This window comes from Lynx canadensis, chromosome B1 (assembly GCF_007474595.2).
Source record: "Lynx canadensis isolate LIC74 chromosome B1, mLynCan4.pri.v2, whole genome shotgun sequence".
Taxonomy (NCBI): domain Eukaryota; kingdom Metazoa; phylum Chordata; class Mammalia; order Carnivora; family Felidae; genus Lynx; species Lynx canadensis.
The window spans coordinates 162,292,023-162,305,474 of NC_044306.2; the positions used below are offsets into that span (position 1 = coordinate 162,292,023).

At 47.5% G+C, this 13,452-nt stretch overlaps 1 protein-coding gene across 1 annotated transcript in view; it reads right to left on the minus strand.

The window, feature by feature from the left end:
• The window catches only part of KIT (KIT proto-oncogene, receptor tyrosine kinase), an 86,671-nt gene extending 73,488 nt beyond the window's left edge, over nucleotides 1–13,183 (minus strand). Inside the window, 1 exon segment of the mRNA XM_030313854.1 lies at nucleotides 13,058–13,183. Within this exon segment, the coding sequence (XP_030169714.1) occupies nucleotides 13,058–13,124 (67 nt within the window). The 5' untranslated portion in view covers nucleotides 13,125–13,183.
• Nucleotides 13,184–13,452: the final 269 nt, after the last annotated feature.

A 13,452-nucleotide genomic window follows, 5' to 3' on the forward strand; every position in this document is an offset into this window, starting at 1 on the left:
CAGGTCATGACCTCATGATCCATGAGTTCGAGCCCCGCATCGGGCTCTGTGCTGACAGCTCAGAGCCTGGAGCCTGTTTCAGATTCTGTGTCTCCCTCTCTTTCTGCCCCTCCCCTGTTCATGCTCTGTCTCTCTCTGTCTCAAAAATAAACGTTAAAAAATAAATAAATAAATAAATAAACTAGGCCCTGAAATTCTCACCCGGAACAGTCAGTACTAACCAATGATGACTACACTGGGTTCGCAAACACTAGTCTTGTCACCCTAGAGCAAGCATATTACAGCAACTGATCTCCTAATTACTTAAGTACCCACGCTGGTATTCCTGAAGCAGGGGTGTTTCATCAAAATTGTTAGGTGACATCCTACTAAGCACCTGAGGAATCCTTATGGGCTTCTACCGAAGCTGTCTGTGGTCAGTGGGGATGCCTTCTTGCCCTTATAACTCAAGGGAGTACCACTTTCCATCGCTAGGCAGATTGTATCCTGGATTCCTTCCTAAGGATCAACACTAACAATGCCAAAGGCAACAAGAGTCCTACCAGATGCCCAAGAATCGACAGAAGAACTTTACGGTCCTCAGTAATTCACCAGGGTCAAACCTCACCGGGACAGTGCTTGATTTGAAACCGGAGAGCTTATCATACCATGGATCTCTGAAAGGCCACTCTCAGGCTAAGATGCAAAAAAATCAGATGAAGCCAGCGTGCTGTCCCCTCACCCAGGCCACCTACAGGAACAGGAGAGTGGCACATGACTCACAGAACACCTGTTAGTGGCTGAAAGGCACTGAGTCAGACCCAAAGTGCCATCCGTGGATCGTACTTATTATTAAACCCAAAGGCAGCCAGATTTGAACAAGAAAACGATGAAAGAATTTAGAAAGGAGGTGAAGGGCGTCTGGGCGGCTCAGTCGGTTAAGCGGTCGACTTCGGCTCAGGTCGTGATCTCGCGGTCCGTGAGTTTGAGCCCCGCGTCAGGCTCTGTGCTGACAGCTCAGAGCCCGGAGCCTGTTTCAGATTCTGTGTCTCCCTCTCTCTCTGACCCTCCCCCGTTCATGCTCTGTCTCTCTCTGTCTCAAAAATAAATAAACGTTAAAAAAAATTTTTTTAAAAGGAGGTGAAGAGCCTCTAATCCCCGGAGACACACTGAAGAGCGCTCAGCCTGGACCCCTGAAGCATCTCTCTCAGCTGTGAAAAAGCATTCTGGTACATTCTGAGAAAAACGGTTCCAAGCCTGCAGACTAACAACGCACTTTGGCACAGGAAAGGCTCCACGATGTCCTGAAAGTGAAGACACCTGTCTGTGTTCACATGCTTTGTTCAGCCCCCTTCGGTGAGTCCTTCCAGGAACTGCTCAAGTGGCTCTGAAGTTATGGAGACTGTTCTGTTCTAGCGAAGAAAAGCTAGGACAGAAGTGAGAGCTCAGCGCTTCGGAAGGCAGGACCTGTGGCAGATGGGACTCAAGGGACTAATACCATAAAAAGCTCTCCCTGAGTCAGTCCCTCCTTCCCCATGAACTTAGTCCCCCAGACCCTCTGAGAAAGCTTACCTGTCTCTGCTTCCTTCCTTCATTGACCAAAATGCGGAACCAAAAGAAATCTAAATTAATAAATCTAAATAAATCTAAATTAAGCTTTCTATGAGAGACCCCTAGACTTTTCTTTCTGGGTTCTTTGTGGGCCTGGGCTCAGGAGACCAAAAAGAATTCTCTGGAACAGGAGCCCCAACACGACAAGGATTTTTGCTCCGTGTGTTCACGGTTATACCCTCCTCTCTTCAGGAGGCAGTCATTCTGAAACTAAGGTGATCATTTTAAATAATATCCCTTGAAAATGCAAAAATGTAAATTAGGCTACACATTCAGATCTACTAAAAAATTCATAAAACCTTCTACATATGCTAGTTTATTTCAAAAAGCAGAAGGGGGGTTCTTTTTTTTTTTTTTTTTATGAAAGTGATGCATTTTGGTTGAACTGGGAACGTGTCTACTATTTCCCTGCAGTAAATATCCTGACAATATTATCATTAAGTAGAAAAAACATCTCAACCTCCCAATTAACCATTTTCAAGTGGCTGTTCCAGTGACATATTTTTGGATTAAGAATCCGGGTTTAATTCAACAATGACAAGAAGCCTAAAGGCCAGTCCGTGTGGTCTTACCAGGCCCTTTCTTAAAATGAAGATCCTCCCAAGGTACACTGACTCAACATCACCCATTGAAAAAGAAATCTGGGAAAGTCAGAATGGAAATGCATTTAAAATATTTTACAAACTAAAATCCCGAGTCACTTTAAAAGTACCCACAGTCTTTCCAAGTAGAATAATTCTCAATTTTTTTAAACACGGTCTTGTTTTCTTTTAAACATGCACTAGCCAAGTAGAGTAACAGAGAGCCAATGCCCCTCCCCTCCACTCCCCTTGGCACTTCCAAAATCGCCAGTGTTTTCCCCAGAAGCCAAATCTATATTAGATTCCTTTCTATAAATACTTCCTTCCAATAAAAAGACAATACCAAATAATTTCCAAAGTTCTTTGTGATAATCCCTCTTTTGTTCTGAGTCTTGCTAAGCAATTCTGCTTACTGACCAACCTGCATAGGTCATTCTATTTAAATTACTGACAGCCTGGGATTGTTTTTGAAGAATTTTTTAACACCCTTTGAAATAACCTGAGTCACCTGGGGTAAACCCAAAGGAAGCTAGGTGTTTTGCCTCACTCAAGAACTTTAAGATAACAAGAAAAGGAGTAAGGGTTTCTCCTCTTTTAGTTTTTCCTATTTTTTTTTCCGCTTGGTTAGGAACAAGACATTCCCTGGCAGGTGCCATCATATATACCTTTTCCTTTTTAAAAAAATTTTTTTAATGTTTTTATTTATTTTTGAGACAGAGACAAAGCATGAGCAGGGGAGGGGGAGAGACAGAAGGAGACACAGAATCCGAAGCAGGCTCCAGGCTCTGAGCTGTCAGCACAGAGCCCGACGCGGGGCTCGAGCTCCCAGACCGTGAGATCATGACCTGAGCCGAAGTCGGACGCTCAACTGACTGAGCCACCCAGGCGCCCCATATATAACTTTTCCTTAAGTGATTGACTTTTCCTCCCACAAACAGCCACCTTCCCCCCACCCCAACTGCTCATTGCTTTGGGAAGGGTAGTAACCAGTGTCCCTAATTACCTTCTAATTACCCTATAAAGCAGGGCTGTAGAACCCAGGGCAGAATCTCAACATGTCCTAAACCACCCAGGACCCTTATCAAGGCTTGGGGGTTTTGCTTGTTATTGTTTTGGATTTGTTTTTTTTTTTGTTGTTTTTTTTTAAACAAATGAATTTATGCAGACGGCTACAAGCCTGGATTATCATCTTACTCGACATTTAAAATCTGCTAATAAGCAAAGAACCAAAAATCATCTATGGCCACTATTGGAATTTGAGCCTACAAAATCTGTAATCTCGCTGGTGGTGATGAGGCAGGCAGGGGAGGGAGGGTAATCAGCCCCGGACTTGAAAGCAACTCAAAGTACATATCCGTGGACCTCCTCTGGATTTGCATTGTACATACACAGTATGTGTAATACATGCAGAAGTGAGGTCTGTACTTTTCCATTTTGGAAAGTTAATGTCTCTGAATAAGTAACTGCTTGACCAGATTACACTTAACAAAAATCTCATCACATACGGCATTATAGGAAATACGGCAATTGCTGAAGAATAAAAATTCTAAGAAATTACCCTATCTCACCTTCCAGCGGATTCTTTCCATGGGAGTCTTCTGGCTAACTATAACCCTTTCCTTTTGGATTCATACCTTAACCAGTTCCTTAACCAAGATTTAACTCAGGCCCCAGATCTTCCTCTGCATCAGCCACTCTCCCCCAGAAGTGATGCCTCTTCCTCTAATCCAGTGGTAATGAATATGCATCCTGGCTTCCGGACCAGGGCTGTTCTTTACATCTTATTACAAATCGTATTACATTAGCACCCACCCCAGCCCTTATCTTCCCACAGCTCCTAGGCTCCTTAAACACAGGGATCACATCTCAGACATCATCACATATTTCGGCATGACAAGTGAAATGGTGTGATCAACGGGAAGCTGCTGAACTGCAATTTCATTTCTACCGCCTTCCCCTACCGGACGGTGGGTTGACCTGATACGTACATCGAGCCATGACCATGAAATGACCAAAGGGAAAGGACAGGTGGGAAGGGAAGTCCGGCTGGTGGGTAAACCACAGAGCCAACAATCCACCCCCGAGTAATCAAGGGAGAAGGACTCCCCTCATCCTTACAGATCTCTCCGCCTACACGCAGCACTGCTGGCTTTCTCTCAAAAGTATCCGTCAGTTGGGAGATCAAATAGCAATTCATTCTTAGGTGAAGGTTAATTATGATCGATTCCAGTTTCTCTAGACCTCGAACTTCCTTTCGTTCCTCTTACCTTGGCACTCGGCTAAAGTTATCTCGCCGCACGATCCATCTGTGGCTAGATACCCCCAACCCCCAACAGATCAACAACCCGCTTTGAAGCTGCGAGCTCTTTATTGGCTATTTTCGGCATAGCCAAAACTGGTGAAGAGTGGTGGATCATGTTTGAGTCGAACCAGAATTTAGGGAAGACTCAACGCAAAGCCAAAGCAGTGAAGAAGGAAAAACGGCTATTTTATTCAGAAAAGATTCCAGGCAGGGCCTAACCATTTCAAAATGACAATTATTTGGCTTTCCTCATATTTGCAGCCAAGACCCTATGACTAGCTCTGATAATGCAATAAAGTATTTTCCAAACCCCAATCAAAGAATTTTCCCTTAAAAAAAAAAAAAAAGCTCAATTTCCTTCTGGGGCAATTTAAACTATTTTCATTGTGCCATTCTTCACTCACATATTACAAATATTTGAAGACTGTCATTCACTAAAGCTTCTTCACCTTATCTTCTCTGGCCTAATAAATCCAATTTCTTTAAGTTGCCTTCAAAGGGCCAATTTCCCAAAGCTTTAATCAACTCTGTGTCCTCTTCTAAGCCCAAAATGTCCATTCTGTTCTCTGAGAAAACCAATAAACATCCTTTAAAAATGGCTTAATGCCGGGACACCTGGGTGGCTCAGTCGGTTAAGCATCTTACACTTGATTTTGGCTTACATCATGACCTCATGGTTCGTGGGTTCTAGCCCTGTATCTGGCTCCATGCTGAAGGTGGAAAGCCTGCTTGGGATTCTCTCTCTCTCCCCCTATCTGTCGCTTGTGTGATTGTTTCTCTCTCAAAAATAAACTTTTTTTTTTTTTTAATTTTTTTTTCAATGTTTAATTATTTGTGGGACAGAGAGAAACAGAGCATGAACGGGGGAGGGGCAGAGAGAGAGGGAGACACAGAATCGAAACAGGCTCCAGGCTCCGAGCCATCAGCCCAGAGCCTGATGCGGGGCTCGAACCCACGGACCGCGAGATCGTGACCTGGCTGAAGTCGGACGCTTAACCGACTGCGCCACCCAGGCGCCCCTCAAAAATAAACTTTTTGATAAAGGTGTAACCCAAAGAATGAATACAGACTTATCCTCCTGCTATATATTTCTTTTCACGAAAATTTACTTTTCATCATATGACTGATACACAACACACAATTCTTCATAATCCCCATATCCCACGATTGATATTACACAGCTAAGTTCTGTTGACTTTTGGGGTTTAGTTTTGCTCTCACATGGACCTGACCGCCTAAGAAGAATCTCATTTGTATCTACCATCATGTCTGGGAAATGGAGTTTCAAGTTCATGCAGCCTGTAAATAGTCAATAGACAAACACAACAGTGTCCAACATATTTCTCCCCTCAAACGGGATGCTCCTCCTCTGACTTTATTTCCATCAATTCCATGGTCCCACCAGTTCTCCCAGTCACCCACGCCTATAATAACTCCCGCTCCCCTTAGCCTCAACCTCATCAACGTCTGACACACCCAAGATGCCTATAAATTTGCCAAGTGAATTCAGTCGGCTACCTTTATCTTCTTCGTGTCTCGTAAGTATTTTCCCTTCTTTCCAGACCACGCACCCTAATACCCAGGCCCTCACCCCTTCACCCAGAGGCCATCTAAAGAGCCTGACTGTCCCTCTATCCAGCTCCCCTCCCCATCAGCACAAAGCTTAGCCATGACACGAACCATCCTGGAAGAGGCCCCTGAGAAACTCTCCTTGAGGTATTTGTACACCCGTGTTCATATCAGCATTATTCAGAACAGCCAGGAGGCGGAAGCAACCCAGTGTCCATTGGTGGATGAATGGAGAAACAAAATATGGCAGAAAATTATACATGTGCATATGCATATGCATACATACATACACATATACATACATTTCCCTCCTTAAGAAGGAAGGAAATTCTGACATATGTTACAACATGGATGAACCTTGACGACATTATGTTAAGTGAAATCAGCCAGTCACAAAGACAAATACCAAATGATTCCCTAGCGTAGTCAAATTCACAGATACAGAAGATAGAATGATGGCTGCCAGGGGCTGGGGGAGGGGATAACAGGGAGCTGGTGTTTCATGGGCGCAGAGTTTCAGTTTTGCAGGATGGAAAGTGGTCTGGGGATGGGGTTCCACAACAATGTGAATGTACTTAACACAGCTGAACTGGACACCTAAAAATGATCCAGATAGTAAATATTAAGGTGTGTCTTTTACTAAAGGGTAAACACACACACACCTCCTTCAGTCTTCATTACCTACAAGCAAGGTGGCCCAAGTTTTTCGGAGCAGGTTGGGGACTGGAGCAAGGTGGAGCAAGCGGTCCTGGCCTAGTAAGCAAAGCCCAGAGAGCCACTACTGGCTCAGATCCACCTTAGCCCTGACCTCTAAGCTCTTTTCAGAATCTGGACCAAACGCAGCATTAAATATCCCCTCCCTACAGTGCTCCTTGTGGCGAATCAAAGAGGCCACCTTTCCAGCCTCTTCCCCTCTCTATCCCCTCCCCCCCCACCCCCGGCAACCATCACACCAAGTGCAAGGACTGACAATCCTCAAATGAGATCTTAATGTCTTATCCCCTATTTCCACATCCCCCATTTTCCCAATCGAAGCCTCACCTACAGCCACTCTACCCTCTAACGCGCAGAAATGAATCTCAAATATTATCTCCCACATGGACACTTTGAAAGATCTCTGATCGCTATCATCTGCCCACCAAGACATAAACGTCTCTCTTTTGAAATCCTGCCTGAGCACTTTGCACTTCTTTGGACACCAAATGCGATTCTGGTCAGACGCTGTGCTCTTACTCCATCCCTCCCCCACCTCTAGCCCACACCTACAGTCCCTGCAAGGACCAAGGCCTAGGGAATCATAGATCTTTGTTAAACGGAGTCTGACATGTTTATTGAGCATTTCTTATGTTCAACGCACCCTATAAGTGCTAGAGAACCGGAGATATTAAACCCAGGAGCACCACTGTGTGTGTAGCCTGGGGCAACAGCCAAGTTCAGCAGGGTCCCTCACTCTTAGGGAAGGCAGTCACAGAAAAGCCCCTCACTCTTCAGGTGCTTTCAATGCTGCATCACACAGGGTTCATGGACCCTATGTGAGCTACCCTTACTTACTCACCTTGAGAAAATGGCCATTTTACAGAGCTTTCCCCTCCTAAGCTCGCGTCCAGAAATCTAATCTGTATCCACCGGAACGGGCTAAGAACAAGGCAAAACAAAGAACCAGGGAGGAAAGCAGGCATTGCTTACTAATGGTAGACTTAAAAAAACAAACAAAAACTAGACATTAAATGTATACATTTCATCTTTATACCATAAAAACTCCTCTACATAATCTGGTTTTAAACTATATCCAATTTTTTTTTTTCCTGAGAGACAAACCTGCAAGAGGAACAATAAAATCAGCCTAATAGTGAAGTCCCTGTGCTGTCCCCATCAAGGACACCATACTAGGCATGTTATGTGGGTGACCTCACTCACTCTCTTCGGGAGCCCATGCCATCATCTCTGAGTCACATAAAAAGAACTGAAGCTTATGGAGAAGTGAAGAGTCTCTTCCCAGATCACACGGCCAGCAAGGGGCCAAATGCGTAAAAACCCAGGTTGTCCCTTTCGAACCCCGAGCTCTTAACTCCGATGCCACCTGTGCTGGCTAACAATTTAGCTTCAAGTTTGCAAGCGTCAAAAACCTAGCTGTCAGAAAGATATGCACTGGAGATACCTAACGGTGTGTCGTAAGCAAAATGTTAAGGCTAAAGCATAAGGTGATTGGAAAAATCAGCAGATGTGAATGCTTTCATTGGAGAAATCCTCTGGGTTGTTTGTCTTTCTGGGAGGAAGGAGAAAAAAAAAAAAAAGGCCAAGATCTGTTCAGTCCCTGAGTAGTGATTCCGAATTGTTAGGTCAAAAGCCATATAAAACTCAAAAATTAAAGTTTATTTCACATTAAAAGCTGTCACGTTAGTACTTACTGGTACCTACTTGCAAAGATTACAGAGAGAAACCGGCAAATTCTACATAGTCACAGAGGTTACTCGTTTATTAGGTGCCGTCCCATCCCAGACCCTGTGCCACGCATCTGCACAAGAATCTCTTCCTAATCTTTAGGACAATCATATTAGAGTAGGCATTATTTCCATTTCTGGAATAACAGTAATTCCTATTTTACAGATAATAATTATGACTGACATGTATTATGTTTGTACTAAAAGTGTGCCAGGCAGCACGATCCTAAAAATTTATTATGTAGAAGCACGTATACCGGCACAGAGAGGTTAAGTAATTTGCCAAAGTCACACAGCTGAAATGAGGATGAAAAAGTAAGTTCAGCAGGGCAGCCGACTTGCTCCAAGGTCCCAAATGTGTCAGCCATGGGGCCAGCAGACTAACACAAGGCTGTCTTCATTCCCCAGGCCTGTGCTCTGTCCGCTAGGTACCAACATGGTCCCATCTGCACTCACCAGGGCCTAAGGCTAAATGCCTAAATGTCTAAGGGCAGCAGAGAGTGGTATTGCCTAGTGCCTCCTAAAGAGGACTGGTCCCTCAGTTCAAGAGAACAGAGAAATCGAATTCTTGACATAAATTCTCCAGATTCTTAAGTATTGCCTTGATGTTTCCTTAATAAAGCATCACTTGGGGGTGGGGGGGTACCAAACAGGTTCATGGATTATCAGCTTGTAAGCTCTACTTATTCAGAATCTGAGGTCAAAAGATGGGCTGTTTCATGTCCAAAATGTCCAAAACCAGAGGTACTACAGGCCAGGCTTACTCGGTCCCTTCACTTTCAACAAAGATTTACACTGGCTTTGCCCTGGATTCACACTTGTACCTCTGCTAACTCCCCAGTAGGCCTTCCTCACTCTGGATTTGCAGCCCCTGAAGCTCTCTATTCAGGTTACAGAAACTGCATATGAAATTTTGTGTCTTTAAGGTCCCTTCAAATGTCTTTCAATCCCTTGTTTTGAAAGCTAACACACAGGAATGCAGCAAAATAAAGCACTTCCCACGTCCCAGTCTGTCAACTGTTAACCTAAATTCATTCTGGATCATGCTGCTGTAGCCTTGACCACAGCCTTTCAGGGGTTCCCATCCTGCAAGGCCAGTTCCAAGAATTCCGCTCAGGGCACCGCAGCTCATTTCCTGGTGTCCTTCTTTAATCAGCTGGGGGAGACTTGAGGAAATGAGTCAAAATCCTAAGAGCAGCTTCTAGTAGCTGTCAACAACAGCAGCAAAATCCATCATCAAAACAACACCTGTACGCAAATGCTCTACAAGGGAGCCCACAAAAACACTTGGCCCATTTAGGACGATCTGTCTGGGTGGTAAATCTCTAAGGGGTAAACTGCCCTTCTATCTCATGGTGCCCATCCGGGGTGAATGACCAGTGGCGTTAACTCACTCCTGGGAGTTTTCGCTTTCACAAAGCATGCCCCAAGTATATGATGCGAAGGCCATTTTTATTTTTTGGAAAGGTGGATGGCAAAATATCTCAACTGACTTTTCCACCATCATTTTAGAGACAGTTTATCTTCATTTCTGAGGGCTTCTGGAATGGCACATCTAACACATACAGCCCTCATGCCCAGGGTCGAGTGCCAGCATACCCCCCAGACAAGCTACATTTAATGACTCCCCTTCCCGGTGAATACTTCCCTCAAATTGAGAACACTTTCACCCACACATCCTAAGAAAGGCAATTCTAGGTAATGACCCTGACCATCCTGTATTCCCAGAATCTCCAACGATAACTGGCATATAATATGTGCTCATCAAATAGTTTCCAATGAATCTCACAACTGATTCTGTTAAGGCATGTGAATGGTATACAGTTGGGCATATGGGGCTAATCTCAGGCTTTACCACTGACTATTTGGGTAACTGACTCATCCTCAGCCAGTTTCTCCGGCTATGAAATGGTAGGAATGGTAACAGCACTACCTCTAGGGCTTGTTGAGAGGACCAGAAACACCATGTAAAGGCCCCAGCATGGGCCTGGCCCAGTTTTGAATAAAGAACAACTATGTACAACAGACACATAAAGGGAAAGTTAAGGCATGTCAGAAAAATGTGTTGTAATAACACAGCATACATAATTTATCAAGTCATAAGAAAAAAATGTGTGGATGAGTGGGAAAGACGAGAATGGGGATGTGACTTTTCTGGGATCCCTTTCCAAGACCATCATGTTATTCCCAACAGGATCACATCCAAAATGTCCCGTGTCCAGCTTCTGGCTCTGACTCTGGCCTCACACCTGCAGGAACGAGGGGAAAGTATGATTCACTATTCCTTACAGGCTTATCTTGCTGGGCACAGGTGTTGTAAACACTGAGGGGAGCAGTGATGGGGGGTCCTACAGAGCCCGCACCTCCTTGATTGAATTCAAAGGGAAACCAGGCACACATGTGGATTGAAGAAGACTCAGGATAAACCGCACCTCCCAGCTTCAGCGGGGGCAGGGGACCAGGAGGCTACCCCCGTGGTCCCTGTGACCAGAAAAGGCAGAGGAATTTCAGGGAGACAGAAAGGAATCGGGGAAGGAATTCAGAAAAATTGTAGTCTACACTCAGAACACTGGAAGAGGAGAATGTGGGACCCAAAGGGTCGTTCCTGATGCAGATGCTTCACTGTCCTCTTGAGGAAATTGGGATCTCCAGAATTGAAACGACCTGCCAAGGGCACACAGCTAATAAATGGCTGGAAAAGGAGAACCAGAAGGGCAGCACTAGGTTTTGTCACTATACCATACTGCCCCCCAGGAGCCAGACCTTTAAATTCCCTTTGCCAAAAATCTGTTCGAGGAAGCCGGATAATTAGGAGGAGGAAGGAAGCAACTGATTCTTTTAATTTTAAAAACGGGGAAACTATTCTGCCCTTGTCTTTCTAGTGCCCTATTCGGGTCCACACGCATAACTGAAATTAAAAATGCCAAGGCACAAAGACGTAAGGACCAAATGTGTCATTTGAGCTTAGAGCGGTCAAATCCGCCACGGAATCTGGGCACTCACTTATAATCTCTCTCCCGCCCCCCCCCCCCACCGGTCCAGATGCAAGCCTTCTCTTCCTCCACCGGAAAGCCCTCACAAAGCCTTTCAAGCCCGTGAATGAAGAGGCTACACCTTGAGACTTTATGGGAAACTGACCGGTAGTTAATATAGTACCACAATAGTACAAAGCGATGCTTCCTTTTGTAGCCCGTGAATCCCAGTTCAGACTCACTTTCTGCCCACTGCATCAGCGAGGTAAGCCTTGAAGGTCTTTAAAAAATGACCTGGGAGAGAGCAGGGTTTCAGGGGTTACCTGGGCGATCTGCACTCGCTCGCGCACTAGCGACACCCAGGAAAAAAAAAAAAAAAGGGAAGAAGGGGCAGGAATCGGAGGGCTTTCAGGAGCCTGCAAATCCTCCTCCTCCACCTTCAGACCTAAGTTCCCGCGCAGATAAAACCGGATTTTCACTACAGCTTTGGGATCCAAGTAAGATTTTGCAGAAAGTTCCACTCCATCTCCCACCCCCGCCCCAGGCGGCCCTTAAGTAGTGTAGCTATCACGTGGGAAGGGGTGTTGCAGATCTCAAAATTCCCAAAGAAAACGGGGACCCGCAATTACGGGTCGCAGACACCTATTCCAACGGCTTGCAGAGGCCGGCCAGCCTGTCTGGGCATTCTGGCCAGACCCGGGAGGAGACCAGGTCGAAGACCTGAGCGTTCCAGCGCACGGTCCCTGCCTCCTCTCGGTGCAGGCGGCAAACGCGGCCACCAGCCGCTCGGAGGCGCGTGGCAGGAAAGAAACGGCACCGCGGCGGAAAGGGGCGAGCCTTTGGCATGGGATTTACAAAAGCAAAAAGTCTGCAACCTAGCGGCTGCTTTCCACACGCCCAGCCCAAGTTGTCCCTGTAGCCGCCACCTCTAGGTTCGCGGGGTCCGGCTCCAGAGCCGCACACAGCGCGTTTCCCAGGCAAAATGCCTAACGGGAGGGCCCGAGGACACAGCGAGCAGAGGCGGCAGCGGGTCGGTCCCCAGCTCTGGGGCACAAAGAGCGCCCGCGGTTTGGAAAGCCGCAGCCACAGAGCAAAGAAAAGGCTCTCCAACTTTGCCCTCGGCGCGGCAGAGAACCTGCGGGCTGCTCCTCCAGTGCACCGGTCACACACGCGCAACTTTTAACAAAAGGAAGCAGTGGCCGCGCCTCGCACCGCGGAGGTAACGCGCTGGGTGCGGACCCGGGACCCGCCCGCCTGTGCCCCCGCGCACCCCCGGCACAAAAGCAACCCGAACTCGAACGCAGCCTGCGGCCGCACCTCACCCACTCTTGAGCCCCCTAGCTGTCCTCCTTCCCGGAAGACCCCCAGCTCAGCGCCCCCGCCACCAGCGGCAGGGGCTCCTTGCACAGGTGAGCGAGGCAGGGCGCAGGAGAGTCCCGGGGACGCCTCGAATCTTCCCGGAGGCTGAAAAGCAAGGGCACCGGAGGGCCGTCAGCCACCTCTGCCGACGAACCCCTGCGGGTTCGAGCCCTGGGGGGCACAGGCTGCTCCGGGGCGGGGGGTGGGGGGGGCGCGGCCCCACTGTCCGCGGCGCTCTCCCACCTGTCTGGACGCGGAGCAGGAGGAGCAGGACGCAGAGAAAATCCCAGGCGCCGCGAGCGCCTCTCATCGCGGTGGCTGCGCTGGGATCGGAGGTCCTTTCCACGTTCCTGCTCTCGCCCAAGTGCACGGAGCGCGGCAAAGCCGAGCCCCCGGAGCCGCGAGCGCGGAGCAGCGGCCCCTCCTCCCAGCGCCCTCCCCCTGCGCGCCGGCCACGCCCCTTCTCCGCGCCCCTCCTTGCCTCCCCTCCTTCCCTCCCTCCTGGGTCTCGCTCCCTCCTGGCGGCGTCTGGCTTCTGCTCTTTCGACGTGCTAATCCCCGGGGGCTGAGCCGGCGGGGAGGAGGAGGGCACGCTGGCCCTCGCCGCCAGTTCCTGACCCCGGAGCCCCTTCATCTCT